Genomic DNA, 15026 nt, shown 5'->3' on the forward strand with positions numbered 1-15026 from the left:
GTTTGTCCCTTGGCCCCTGGGAACTTTCTCGGTTGCTGGCGTTGGCTCCGGGCCCCCCAGTGACCCTTGAAGGGATAAAAGCAGTATAGATAATGGATGGATGGGTATGATCCAGAGTTTATTAAAGACAACAGTATTCAATCAACAACTGTCTTAACCCCAAAAGAGATGAAGAGTAATGAACTTTTGTGGCTCTGTGAGTGTGTGCGTGCGTGCGTGTTATTAATTCCAGCCCCGTTATGCCCTCAGGCCTTTTGAATTCCAGGTTTTTGAAGCCATTTCTCTCATCCGTTCAGTCTCTGGAAGTCGTTTGCCGAGTGTTCATCGTGACACAAGTTCAGCTGTCGCCCTTGTTGAAAAGTTGCACAGCCACTTCTCATCCTCCCACATGTGCATAACGCATTCACACAGCAGAAAAGCAAAGACGAAGTGAGGGTTTTTTTTATTCCGCCTTTTTGTTTTTACTTTTACAAGACTTTTAACAGGCACATTGTCCCACATGAGATAATTACAGACATTTAAAAAAAAAAAAAAAAAAACAGGAAAGAAAATATCAATTTATTTTCACTCTTTCAATCGGTACATATCCTGCAGCTTAACTAAACAGTAAGTCTTGACATCAGTATGTACAGTTGATTAACGGAGATACATTCCTCGGAGCCAGAGCGGTCATGCTCTGAAATGCAGAGTAGTGGAGGCTGCTGCGGTGATTTGGGCGGCTGAAACCATCTGAGTGTACGGCATCGAGTTTCTGGCATTAGCATCTATTTACAGTTTAAAGCAAGAATAACATCATCATCACTTAAAGACAGCTCACTGATCCTCTTTGTCCAAACCCCCCCACACACATATTTAAAGGCAATTTCACAAAAAAAAATGCAGTGACGTTTTGTGAAGATCTGCACCTTTGGCACATTTAGAACGTTTGTATTTCAGTTCACACCCAATACCTAACCAATGGCAAATCGTTTTTCCACTATAGCCCCCTAAGCAGTCTTACCATGCCTTTCACTGGCAAACCAATAAGATACAAGACACATAATATAATTTACATTGTGCATGTTTGGTTTAACCGTTGAAGAAGTCACTGCCTCTTCACACTGGACAGTTGCGGGACAGGGGAACAACACGTGCCAACAAACATTGTGATCCACGTTGGGGGACCGACTGCTCCTTTGGTGTGAATGGCAGCAAAGAAACTAAAGTTACTTCCTTGTTTTCATTTCTTACAAAGTTACATGGTACATTAAGTGACATAAATCGAGTCTTCCGATGAATCTGATACAGGTTTTTATATGATTGGATCCACATTGTCCCCGCATGCAGCTGTGAAAAGCAGAAAAAGGCCCAGTTCTGTGTGTTCTGTATAAGAGGTAACTCACATCGGTACACCTGATGGCTGAAACATAAATGATCAAATCAACGATGTTTCAGCAGTGGTGCACAGTTCAAGAGACTGAGGCAACTATAGCCATCGATGGTGATTTTCAGAGACGCCAAGCAGCGTTCTTTTTGTCTCATGCACCAAACTGAGGATATTTAAATGCATTGCACGGTCGGTCTAAAGTTTGGGATGCCTTCTCACAGACTCCCCGTGTACGTTGTTTTTTTGTTTTGATTTCTAAGACTAAGCAGCAGTAACAAGGGGCCAGCTGCTTGAATAATGTGGATCTTTTTTGAATGATGCTCACAAATTAGTGACAACACATCTTGGAATTTTTTGCATTCTGTAAAATGTCTCACAGTCAACAACAATAAACAAGTCTGCCGTGGTTTAGTCTGAAGGAAAATTAAGTATCTAAATTTCAAGGACTGTGCACCAATCACACTGACCCTGCATCGACATTTGAATTTCCGAGATACAGAGCACTGAGCATAATGACAGTTACACCGTCACGCTCTCTCCAAAAACTACAAGAATCACAGCCAAAAGCATGGTGCCCGACACTCTCGCACACACACACACACACACACACACACACACACACACACACTGCACCCCTGACCCTTTCTCCAGGAGTAGGGTACAGAGCAGTGCCACAGGTTCTACAGTGCTTTCTTTGTCATCCAGAATATTAATAATACAATATAAGGCAATTGTAAATGTCCATGGTTTTCTGCTGTTCACATTTTATATAAGCACTTCAGGCTAGTGTGTATATATTTTTGCACCCCACCAGACATGCTGCCGAGTGAGCTGTATGAAAAGTGGATGCCACCTGCTCGAGCAATCCAATGAGAAAATAATTTTTCTATTGATGCATGTTGACAAACTGAGGTTTGTAGCTTTTTGTGACTCAGGCCTTTTCCCATCCGCTGGTTATATTAGACTTCGTCAAGCTGTTATTCCCTGGGCCTGACAGAAATAATGGCTTATAGGTTGATGTTCTCAACTTACGATAAATATCTTTTCACAAATTGTATGCAGACTCTCTGACGGCTGTGTTCAGAAGCTGACGGTAGACTCCGTCCAGCCGTTGGAGCCGTCTCCCTTCATAGTGCTGGCCGTGCGGCCTCGCTGGGGCTGGCTGTCGGTCAGGCCGAAGAGGCGCACCGCGGCGCCCCTGTACTTCCAGGACATGGTGTTGTAGAGGATGGGGTTGATGGCTGCACTCAAATAGAAGAGGACCACCGACACAAGGCTGCAGTACTCGGACAACACCGACAGCAGAGGGGAAGGGGCGTCCAGGGAGCGGAACTGCAGGTAGCGACCCACGTGGAATGGCAACCAGCAGAGGACAAAGGCCAGCACCACCACCACTGGAGGAGGAGGAGGATGATGAAGAGGAGGAGGAAAAGGTGATGGTGGGGTGGAGAGAGGGGTAAAGATTCAAACAGGCTTTTCTATTAGGTCTAGATGTAGACTTCCCTCTTAGATATGAGCTATAATATACTATATTACATGACCTGAATGCTAAAGTTAAAATCAAGACATTTGTTTACTCATTAGCTGATTCATATCATATTATTTGTTTACATATCAACCCTGAACCAATTTACGCGCCGTGCGTAATTTGCGCGCTCTCTCCAAACTTACCCAGCATCTTGATGGTCTGTCTGTTGCTCTTGTCCCTGTGAGACACGCGGGAGCTGCTGTTGGTCTCTCGGTGTCTCTGCCACAGCCGGCGGCCTATGAGGCTGTAGAGCACCGTGAGACAGAACACCGGCATGAAGAAGAAGACGGAGCTCAGCCACACCATGGCACCCATGAGACCCGACTCCACGGCGTAGTGCGTCATCTTACACTCCCGGGTGTCCCCGTCCTCCGCGAAGAAGTCCGTCTCGTTCGCTCCTGAGCTGAAATACGGCGGCCCCACGCTGTCCCGCTCCACTCCCACCATGACAAACACGGGTCCGGCGCTCAAAAGGGACACAGTCCACAGTAGGAGAATGAGGGCGCGCACCCGCCTCTTGGTCACCAGAGCCTTGGCGCGCAGCGGAAAGCAGATGGCCAGGTAGCGCTCCACCGACAGCGCCGTTATGCTCAGAATGGTGGAGTAAGTGCAGGATTCTGACACGAACTGAAAGAGCTTGCAGAGCACGTCTCCAAAGCGCCAGGGCCTGTACCTCCACATGCGGTACAGGTCCAGCGGCATGCAGAGGAAGATGAGCAGGTCGGACACAGCCATGCTGCACAGGTAGAGGTTGGTGGTGGTCCGCATGTCCCGGTACTTGCTGACCACCAAGATGGTCATGACGTTGCCAGCCATCCCGACCAGAAAAAGCAGCGTGCAGGCGACGGTGATGACCACGAGGAGAGGGATTGAGTAGTAGTTCAGAGGAGGCAGGACGTGGTCATCATCCCATGTGGAGTTATGGATCTCCTCCCCGCTGCAGTTGTGGGAGACGCACTCCGAGTGATTGGGCCAAGTGGGCATGCTGCCGCCGCGCGATCATTCACGGGGCCGCGCCTGGCCCTGCGTGTTTAAGGCACCCTGGGTCTGGGACTCCTCAAGCCCCGTGACGCTGCCCTGTCCTCCCATTATCACTGTCCAAATTACGGATGTAAGGGGCAGCAGATGGGGCTGGCAGCCGTGCGTAAAACCAAAGATCCCCACACGCGTTGCGCGCAGCCTCTTGTAACTCCTGCTCACAGTGAAGGTGAAATAAGTATATATATTTGTATTCTAAAATCTGATATCTCACAGATGTATGAGAATCTCCAGGGAACAGATGGTGCTCTACGGAAACTAGCTCAGAAATTGGACACTTTTTGTTCAATCCATCCAAGTGGTCCAACGATGTTTGGCGCTGAAAGTGCTGGTTCAAAAGACGAGTAGACGAAATGGGCAAATCCGCGTGGGAGGTGTATTCCAAACAAAACCAATGGGACGGGAGGAAAAAAACACAGCAAAAGCACCTGCTATCTCAAAAGCAAAGAAAGCAAAAAAACATCTAACTCAAAGACGCGTCATGTTCCGCACCCCTCTCGGGTTGTGCAGGTCACCAGCCGCTTTGGGACACAAGAATGAAACAAGGGGATCCTTCATGCGCCGAACTCCCGAAGAGTTCCCATCGCCAGCAGCGCGTCAGACAAAAACAACAAAACAGTGGAACAGGAGACAGGTTGCATCGGCCAGCAGGTGCGTGAGTCAGAGGCAGGGTCGTAATGATGCGGCAGCAGCAGCAGCAGCAGCAGTGAGGACTCAGACAAACAGCAACGGATGAACGACCACCACCGTGAAAACAAACACCGTATGACGGAACGGAGGCAGTTTGATCAAAGTCACAAAGACCACGAAAGAACGACGCGTTTTCAACATAATCACGCAAACGGGGGCTCAAAAATGTTACAGCAGAATGAAGAAAAATTGAGAGTGACAAAAGAAATTACCTCTGCCTCTACAGAACCGGCACCTCTGGCTGCATGGTGCATGTGGATCCTGACTCCCAGTGCGCAAAAAAACCGCACAGGGAAAAGAATGAATGTGTGTGTGTGTGTGGGGGGGTCCTCAGCGAATCGGTGCTGCAACGCCACCTACAGGTGTTTTGGGGGCAGTGACGACTGGGGCCTTAATGCTCGTCAGTTTGAAAGAGGCAGAGGAGGAGGAGGGGGGGAGGAGGAGGAGGAGGGGGCAGTGACCTTGCAGACACAGATGGACCCAGTCTCCATGTTGGCTCAGAGACTCAAAATCTCATGTATAATTTATGATATTTTCCTGCAGAATCAATTTAGTCACGAGCAGAAAATCCCAAAATCCTGTCTGACTTTTGCGCCTTGAAATTATCCACATGATGAAATGGTTTGTTTTCTTCATTTTAAAGCCATTTGGGTCGAATTCTTGGAAATGACAGTTTTTGCCCATAGTGCAGGTCACATCTTGTATGATTAATATTATATTTCAGAACCGCCCAGACAGAAGTGTCTAATTCCACAGTCACAACAAATTAGATTTCGTTCCGCCGGCTCCAGTGTGGCCTCTGCAGGATGAGGACGCGAGGCATGATGTGGCAGTTTAAGCGTGAACAGTATTCCCTGATTTATACACACTTATTGCGTCGCACATCATGAATGAGTGCCATGCAATCGGTGATATCCCTCGCTGCAGCGCGCAGGGACACTGAGCCCTGTTTGGAAATCAATCTTGGATTGAACAGTTTGCAGTCTGTTCAGTCAAGCCTGTGGGACTCATTTAGACGGCGTGACCGCAGTCATTTCAACTTGGCGGAAAATAAGATGAATATCTCGAACACGCTTAGAATATAGATCCCCGAACGACTGGCAAGGTGATTGGCCGTTATGCCTCAGTCAGTTGAGGAGGGAAAACAGGTCTTATGTTTTCACACACTGAAATTCTATGCCATTCCAGGCAACACAAGAGCAGAGGATGCTACTCTGCTAATGGCTATCGTTGCATTTTGGCAAAACTACACTTTTTGCGGGTTTGTTTTTTTCTTCTTCTCGATGTTGATCATATTTAACTTCTGGCTCATTCGTGTGGTAAAACAAACTTGGTTACTTAGATGTTTTTAGTATAAAAACGGATCAATTTCAGGAAACGCTTGGGGGGAGGCGGGAGGGGGTAAATTAGATATATTGGCAGCTGTGCCAGAATAATACAGTTCAAGCTTCACAAACACCATTGTGATTTAAAAAAAAACAACACTATTCTCATTACAATTAGAGCTGCAGTGCATTTCTGCTTTTACTGCGCGGATGTGATCTCAGTGCTTCAGATATTGTTATCTCTCTGCCCTTTGCGCTGTGTCTACAGGCAGATACCATTATGTTTACGGCCACGGAAACATGAAGTGAGGTCTGTGTGTGTGTGTGGGTGTGTGAGAAAGAGAAAGAGAGAGAACAGAGCACAAACAGGACACTGGTCCGGACAGTTGTTTCTTTCACAGCCTCCGTGAGACCGTTTTTCACCACATCTGGTAAGCAACTGTCTTTGGTCTTGCGATGTGAACGCGTGTGTCCAGACTCCAGATGTGTGGCTGTCAGCCTGCGTGTGTTAGTGTGTAATTTGGGTGACAGGCCTTTTTGGTTTTTAAAAATGAAAACCCCTGAAAACTACTGAACATACCGTGACATGTACATTGTGTAATCAAACCAGAGTCCATGGACCTGTCCTCATGACAACAGTGGTAATCCAAAAAAAACCCAAACAAGCAGATATCACAACTGTTCACAGAACCGAAATACCCACAAGTCACAGTTTCTGGGACAGCGGGCGATAACAACAGCAGCACCTGGGTTCTGGAGCGTTCCGAGCAATTTCTCTGAGAGATCAGATTCAAGTCCAAGTGCTGAGAAATCAGAAATGAGGTTGATCAACTAGCCTGGAGAGCAAAACGCGACAAAGGGCAGAGTGTACGAAAGCAAGAGGCCCCCCCAAGGGTTTCCCAAAGTCCACGTCCTCGTTTGATCTCACTTTGATTCTCGTGACCTTACAGCTGTTGAGTCTTCAACTTGACAAGTCCCAGCTTCACTGTCTCACCGCCACAGTTCTCCATACGGTGCCTGTGCGTGGTTCAGGGGTGAGTCAGGTGCTGGTGTCTGTGTGTGTGTGTGTGTGTGTGTGTGTGTGTGTGTGTTTTGGGAGCCATTCCGTCTGAACTATCTATCCAGGGTGTGGAAAGCAGATTGCAGTTTAAAGTCCCTGTTATAATGATGCACACACACACACACACACACACACACACACACACACACACACACACACACACACACACACACACACCCTTTAGTCAAGTGAGTGATTGTGTGTTCCGGGGCCTCGGAGAAGCGCAGTACATCCACTCATCCACAAGATGGAGGTAGAGATCTCTATAAATTCTGCACTTGGACGAATGATGCGTTTGATTTTCTTTTTTCTTTTTTGTTGAGTCTGGCTGCCAGAGCAAATGGATTGCTTTTTTGCTCTACAGGTGTGATTATGAAAGAAACATTTCAGAGGGACTCGAGAAAAGTTTCTTTCCCTGGGCCGCGAGAACTTTAAACTCCACCAATTCATATTGACATGTTGATATATTGAGCATTATTATTGTTTGTGTCTTTTCTTAGATTTTAAACTCATTCTAAGACCTTTTTAGCACAAACAAACAAACCAAATCAAATTCTTGTTGTTATTTTTGTCCCTTCTTTTCCACAAACCGACAGGGGTTTCTTTGAATTTTACAAAGGATCATTTTTTTGTTGTTTTATTTCTAGTTTCATCGTGTATTTTTTCTTCACTTATCTTTAATGACTTGATTGTTTTTTTTACACGTGCAAAAATGAGTAAAGGCACAAGAAGTGCATGTTCTTAAACACTCTTACAGATGAATACAAACACATACACATAGAAACAATCATAGTCACACATAGTTACACAGACGATTTGGAGAATAAAAAAAGAAAACCAGAGAGAGAGAGAGAAAAGAGAGAGAGAGAGAGAGAGAGAGAGAGAGAGAGTGTGAAATGATGAGATAATGGGCGGGACCTGCGTCAGTATACCTTCTCCCCGCATGACTCCTCCCACTTCCCCCCCCAAAAAAGTCCATCGCTTCTCTCTTTGTCCAATGGGAGAAGCCTTCTGGGAGGAAGCTCTCGCTGTGATTGGTGCAGAGTAACCCCCGACTCCTCCCTCCCCCTGGCTGAGGACTTGAAGAGAGTTCTCTGCTACTCAGTTTGTTTTTCCTCCAGTTGTCACAGCCACAGGTTTCACAGAGTCACAGAGGAGGAGGAGAGGAGTTAGCTGTCTGCAGCTGCTGTGGCAGAGGAAGAGAGAGAGAGAGAGAGAGAGAGAGAGAGAGAGAGAGAGAGAGAGAGAGAGAGAGAGAGAGAGAGAGAGAGAGAGAGTGTGTGTGTGTCAGGGTTGTGGTCCAAGTGGATTGAGAGAGACAACATGAGGGCTGCACGGACACATACAGAGCAGGTTGGTGAAAGTCTTCCCTCTCCTTCTCTTCCAGTGTCTGCGCTGTTCTATTTGCGTCCGTCCGTCCGTGTGTGTGTGTGTGTGTGTGTGTCTCTGTCTGTGTGTGTGTGTGTGTGTGTGTGTGTGTGTGTCTCTGGATCTATGTCTGTGTGTGTGTTTGTGTGTGTGTGTGTGTGTGTGTCTCTCTTTATCTGTGTCTGTGTGTGTGTGTGTGTCTCTGGATCTATGTCTGTGTGTGTGTGTGTGTGGGGGGGGGGGGGCGTTGACATGTGCCTCTGTGACCCTCCTTGCTCTCGGGCTCATACTGTACACACTGTACAGCATGTTTGCCCGATCTTCTACTCAGGCTTCTCCTCTTGTGTGTTTGCATCATGTTGGACCGATCCTTGTTGTCCTGCCGCAGAGAAGAGCAAATGTGTATCTAACGTGACAAAGTGCTGCTGTCTATCTTCAACGTGTCTGGTCGTGTGTGTGTGTGTGTGTGTGTGTGTGTGTGTGCGCGCGTGTGTGTGCGCGCGTGTGTCTGTGTGTGTGTCTGTGTGTGTGTATGAAGTCCTTAGTTCGATGGGTGTGGAGACAAGTTTTCCTTGACCCCCCCTCCCCCATGTGAAGGTGTAGGGGGTTTCATAATGAAATACTGCAACAGGGTTTTGTGTTACATGTTTTTAACACTGTACAGTGCCCCCCCCCCCCCCCCCCCCCCCCCATTCTCACAGGCTGTTGTGAAAGTTTTAGCTGCTTCGGCTGGAATGCCACGGAGAGGAGTGGAGATATTTTGCCTCTCCCCCCCTCTTCTCCTTCTTCTGCTTGTCTTTTGCAGCGGAGCCACTCGATCCTGACCTCTGGCACGCGGTGACCTCGGTTCTTCTCCGTTGAGCTCACCCGGTGTTTTATCCTGCCTTAGGCTCCAAGTGTGTGTGTTTAACTGCGCCGATTCCATTCCGGCGCCGTCCGGCTCAGTTTGTGATGCATATCAATCATTAATCTGGACAGAGGGAGAAGCAAGGTCGAATAATATCTTCTCCTTCTTTTTTTTTAGCCCACTACTACTTACTGTTTTCTCGTTCTCATTTTTCTCAGGAAAGCATTTGAAATATTTTGTTGCTTGGCAGGCACCTTTAGTCACCTTTGTGGGTAATTGAAACATTATGCTTTGGATCGCACAGCAGTCGAGCTTGTTTGTGCGGCTTTCATCGTGCCGGACCTCTGCATCGTAACACTCGATATTTGAAAGGTTCCTTCACAGCTGATTAAAGATGAGCAGCAGACAGCGGCGTTCGGTTGCTGTATAGCGAAAGGAATATATCTCCTTTGCCGACCGTCGTATGTAGTAGAGCTCCTTCGCATGCAAAATTAGAAGTGCTTTACTTTCAGTACGTGGAGAAAAATTGTACATGTCTTGTATAAAAAAAACTGTCTCCATGAAGCATCTCTTGACCAGTCTGCAGGTCGCAGGTTTTCCAGACAATGACAGGACGGTATTTCATTTTGAATAATCACACAAAGTCCATCATCATCATCATCATCATATTTTAACCCCATCACTAGTAATATTTACCGCGAAAATTAGGCGGGAAGTGTCTTTCCCAGAGGACACATTGGCATGCGGACTGGAGGCGGTCGGGAATCGAACCGCCGACCTGCAGGTTGGTTTGACGACCGTCTCCATGCCTCCTGAGCCACAGCGGCACTCAGGCTGTAGGCCGTGTTTGATTTGTTCAGGCCCTAAACTTAATGCCTACATCTCCACATCAATTGAGTTTTGTCTGCGGCGCTCACACGAATGCCAAAGTATTTAACAGCACATATTTTCTGTGAGTAACATCCTGGTTATTCTGGAAAATCCAAAATCCACAGTTGTCACGGACTGTTACTCTGAGCCTCCTCGCAACCGGGTCTGTGGATGAAAGTGTCAGCCTACTGTTTATGGAAAGACGCAAAATAATTTTTTATTGCTGTTGCCATCACAAACAAGATTCCATTCAGCTTCAGAGCGTCGCTGAGCGGCAGGGAGAAATCTCAGGGACGGGTATCTCCACACCTCGGGTGAATAGAACTGGAAGTGCCTTTTAAAAGAATTGAATGGACTGTTTAAGGTGAGGAGCACAGCTGTTCTCCGTCCTCGCTGCTGTCTCCCTGCGTCTGCAATAATAATAGTGATAATAATGGTGAGTCAGAGTCACCTTAGTGGGCTGGACACAAGGTGCAGTTTAGTAATTTCCCAGACTCAGACTTGGTCGCACTGAAAGGGCCGAGTCAGACTTGGCTAAACCAGAGAAAGAGAGAGAGAGAGAGAGAGAGAGAGCAGTTCCCTCACTCCTGCAGCACAATGATGCCTTGTGTTACCGCTCGCAGAATGCCACTCTGGTGGCGATGACGATGGCTCCCTGTCTCCCTCCCTTTCCCTGGCGTCTACTGTATGTCGTGCTTTCTCTGCCTCTCCGACGATCCCCGCCTGCGCGCCCCCCCCCCCTCCCATCCATGGTGTGAAGGATTGGATAATAGGCAGCTTTAGTGTGGGCAGAGACAGAGAGGTGTCACAGACCTCTCTCATTGCTTCTCTCTCCCCTCCTCCCTCCGTCCTCTCCCTTGGTACCATCTGCGCCGCGGCGGGCTTGGCACCGCACCATCTGCGAACGCTGAGCTGTGCACGTTGTCTTTATTGCGCTGGCTGCGTGGATGTGTGCGAGCGTCCGTGTGCGTAAAGGTCACGCGCGCCGGTGAGCGCGAGTGTGCGTCCATGGTGCGAAGGAGATGATGATGTCGACACGTGTCTATGGAATCTTTAAAACGGTTTTTGAATCATCCGCTCTGCAAGTGTCACGCTCGTTGTCACGCGTTCCATGAATAGATGATGCACATCTCACGAGTGATCTGTTTTTCCTGACACTCGGTGGGTGATCGGTGACAAGCACTTCTTCTTCTTCCGATGTTGACATGGGTGCTCAGTCCGCCTCCAGTGTTCTTTTTAATCATTTGACACTTTTCTCAAACGCGTCTTGCAAAGAGGTCTAGTGCTTCTTGTTTGGCGTCTTTCTTCCTCGGTGTTCGTTTGCCTGTGTTCTTTTGGGGGGTCCATTTTACGGCCTTTTCTTTAACTTGTATCTTTTTATTTATATTGCTCTATGCTTTTATTGTTTTTATTGATTGTGACTTTATGCGCCTGTATTCTATCTGAAGCCATTTTATGTCTGTAAAAGTTGCCATACCAAATGCAATCATTTATTTATTATAGCACATCATTTTTCAGGAAGAAACATGCACATACAGTTTTGGACAAAAGTAGTTGCTATGCCAAATTCTATCAACAGGAAGAGGCAGATGTATTATTTGACATATGGTAACCACTGACGATAACCAGTTATGAGGGTATAACTTAAAATAAGCTGTGACGATGATGGCGGTGATCATTGTTGGTCCTTCTTGATTACTGTTGGTCATTGTGTCACAGTCTGATAAATATAACAACGTAAAGTTCTGCTTGTTCTCTTTACCGGTTACATTGGAGGTCAGTGCATTCTGCAACTTTGTAATGAAACACTGTCATTTTCTCTTTCGGCAGAATTCACGATTTGCCACGCGGCCTTTGCAGTCTTTTCCACTTCCACTGTCCAAGGGATTTTTCCGACCTCTTCTCTCAAAGCCCAACACGCATGTAGGACTGTGTGATATAGACCAAATCACACAATGTGTTCTGTGTTCTGCGCACTTCTTTTTTTGAATGCTACAATTATATCATTGCAAAATGAATTTTGAAGAAATTGGTGGCTCCTTTACATTCTGGTCTGTTGAGAGGGTCACGGTGAAATTTTCTGTCTCGGCTTATACAGAGGTTGATCCCCGTGGGAAAACTGAATGTCCACGAGAAATGCCATATCAAATGTCGAGCATTGGAGAGGAGTATGTGTGCACTCCAGACCCATCTAGCACCAGGATGCCCCAGCTGAGAGGGAATCATTTTACCACAATGGAATATCATACATATACACATTCCTCATCCAGCTCTGCGTCAGGACAACATCCATTGTTTCCCTGTTCAAGATGTTAAGGATTTAGTTGAGGGCTCGTGCTGCGACAACTCAGCTTCCAGCAGCCGCCACAGTGACGAGAGATCCCCCCCTTGAAGAGAAATGCAATCTCACGAAGAAGGGGGGGTTGGGGGAACTTGGATCCCACTACCTGTGAATATTGCCCTACTTCTGTGTAAGATATGTTAGTGGCACACGGAATACAAGAGTACAATTCGTGATGAAGGAAAAGCATTTCACAAAGCGCCTATAGCCTGTGCATGACCGTTTTACAGGTGAACCAATTTAGCGGGAGTGTCTTCCTGCACGAGTCACAAAAGTTAGTTAGGGCACTAAATCCACTTTTGCACGCAAGGCGCTCCACTTCAGAGCTAAACTTGATGTCTGGACAGCAACGGCTACACAACTGACCATAACACATGGTCGCAGTGACCTTGTCCTCCTTCCCTTGTGTCCCTATGGGGCGTCCCAGCGCTGCAAGAAACACAGACAATTCAGTGCACGTCTAATCTTTTCCTGATTCAAATATTAAATCTCCAGTGGCTGGTTTTAGAAATTAGAACTTTTGTTCACTCATCCAAAAACCAGCGCGCCTCTTCCTCCTCCTGCTCTCTCAGCGGGACATGGTGTGAGGGATGAATGAGTCTACTGTGTGCCGTACAATAGGTTACACAGTATTGATCTTGGTTAATCCACAATCAATATTGTGTAACCCAGAGTAATTATTAAACTTCAAACTTCAATAATTCATGACTTAGTTGACTTATAAACGTATAAACGAGAACAAAGACACAGTGCTAATAAGAGTGACAGGTTTCCGATTTTCTGATCGGCAAAACAGCAAAGAGAAAAAATATAGCGTTATATATTTCACAAAAAGACGAGAGGGTGGTATCAGTCGTCTCATTTATCTATCTCCCAAAATATAAATTTGTTTATATAAGTTAGGCGCAAATATAATTGGTTCCAGATGCTCTGCGGCACTTCACTTTCTCCGTGACGCTCTCTCATCCCAAAACCGTTCGGTCTCATCTTCAGTAATGGATTTGCTCTTTCTAGACTTTATCAGGGTTTGATACCTGCACGACAAGTGTAGCAATATGTTTTTAGCGGATTTGTGGAGCATGGCAAGAAGATTTTAAATGTCCCATGTGTCGCATGTTGAAAAGACTGCAGAGTTCGCACTGGGCATTTTCTTATGCCATCATCCCCCCCCCCCCCCCACCTCTGCAGTTCTCCTCCCACTCCACATTTCTCCATCCAGCATTTCACAGCTCATCGGTTCCGACTAGATGACATTGAAGAAAAGATGGAAGCACATAAAGGAAGAGGCGGATGCTTTCTGGCTGGTTCTCTTCATACGTCTTTGACAACGGGACAGGAAGCAGGAAGTACAGGCAGTGTTCCATTTGGTATGGAGTAGGGAGATAACGCCTCCAAACTCCCCGTATCATGACATTCTGGCCTTCTCTGCGCTCTCTCTGCAGGTTACGTGGACACGCTTTGTGCACGCGTCTGACATCTGAGTCTACACACGCAGACATTCAAACCTCATTCCGAATTCCAGCCTGCTCAGCAGTTGACCTCTCCGAGGGTCGAGCCTGTGGCGGGTCATGGGTATTCTTAGAGCGGGCAGATAAGTGCTCTGTCAAAAATACTTCTTCTGGAGTCCAAGATCGCACTCACTCGCCGCAAAGGTTCACCCATTGCGCTCTGCTGAATGTAATGACTAAATGCATCTTATGTCTCCAAAAAAACCCCCAAATGTATGTTCTTTTTTATGCAAAATTTGACTCAACTTAGGCACAACTGCATGACTTTGGCTTTTTTTAACTAGCAGATCTTGAAAGCATCATGTAATTTCCATACTTCCAACATTTGAATATTCCTACATCGTGGGCACATTGTGCAAAAAAAGCTTTTCCTACAGCCATTGACACAACACACTCCGACCGGGAATGTGAAAATAAGGATTTACATTCATTTGCGGTTTCCTGCAATGTGCAATGTACAATACCTTTAGCACAATAACCACAGAAATGACGGTGCTGAATGGGATTAAAATATTTGATGTCACGTACATTATTGAAAAACTTGCTGGAATCATAAAAGATCCTATTGAATTGTGTCGTGCATCGTTATATTTTGTGACTTAAATGATGACCGGTGATGACAGTGATCCAAAGAATTTGCAAGATGATGAGAATGATAGTTTTAAACTCTAAAATGGGCAAATATATCTCGGACAAATAGTCCAGAATGAGAGAGTGAATGAAATGAAAAGACAAACAGATTCACAGGGAAACGGAGGAAACCGACAAGACACGTTGTCACTTCAGGCAACTGGCGACTGCTGGTGACTCCTCCGACTGTGCGAGCGTGTCGGATCTTGCTCAGTTGAGCGGGAATGTTTGTGGTCGAGCTGCAGCCTGTCGCTGGGTATGTGCTCCAGTGGTATTAACTCGTCACGGACACTTTTAGCTCCAAACAAGAAGAATTTAGCACTTTGCAGGGTGGGGAAAGGGGCTCTTCTTTTTCTTTCAGTTGTATTCTTTTTAAAGATGCCCAATCTATCCAAAGATAGGCAGGAATCTATCACACTGTTTTCATAAGCGTTTATTTTATTTTGTAATTGTAA

At 46.5% G+C, this 15026-nt stretch overlaps 2 protein-coding genes across 3 annotated transcripts in view; one reads left to right on the forward strand and one right to left on the reverse strand.

Moving 5' to 3' along the window:
- Positions 1-423: 423 nt before the first annotated feature.
- On the reverse strand, positions 424-4895 carry ghsra (growth hormone secretagogue receptor a). Its single transcript, XM_035609987.2, has 2 exons — positions 3038-4895; positions 424-2760 (listed from the first exon to the last, which is right to left on the reverse strand). Exons 1-2 carry the CDS (start codon positions 3876-3878, stop codon positions 2447-2449), a joined length of 1155 nt encoding a protein of 384 aa, XP_035465880.1. The 5' UTR covers positions 3879-4895; the 3' UTR covers positions 424-2446.
- A 1347-nt stretch (positions 4896-6242) lies between these two features.
- Positions 6243-15026, forward strand: part of pld1a (phospholipase D1a) — a 29026-nt gene continuing 20242 nt past the window's right edge. The window contains exon 1 of one of the 2 annotated variants that reach the window (XM_035609381.2): positions 6243-6378. The gene's annotated coding sequence lies outside the window, so the exon portion shown is untranslated. Of the gene's footprint in view, positions 6379-8122; positions 8361-15026 lie in introns of those variants that run through there. The other variant, XM_035609380.2, reaches the window with a different exon arrangement.

Source organism: Scophthalmus maximus, chromosome 15 (assembly GCF_022379125.1).
Source record: "Scophthalmus maximus strain ysfricsl-2021 chromosome 15, ASM2237912v1, whole genome shotgun sequence".
NCBI classification, from domain to species: Eukaryota; Metazoa; Chordata; class Actinopteri; order Pleuronectiformes; family Scophthalmidae; genus Scophthalmus; species Scophthalmus maximus.

Coding starts and splice junctions, on each gene's coding strand:
- ghsra (XM_035609987.2), bottom strand. CDS start 3,878: ATGCCCACTTGGCCCAATCACTCGGAGTGCGTCTCCCACAACTGCAGC. Junction 2,761..3,037: donor ACAGACCATCAAGATGCTGG/GTAAGTTTGGAG, acceptor CTCCTCCTCCAG/TGGTGGTGGTGCTGGCCTTT.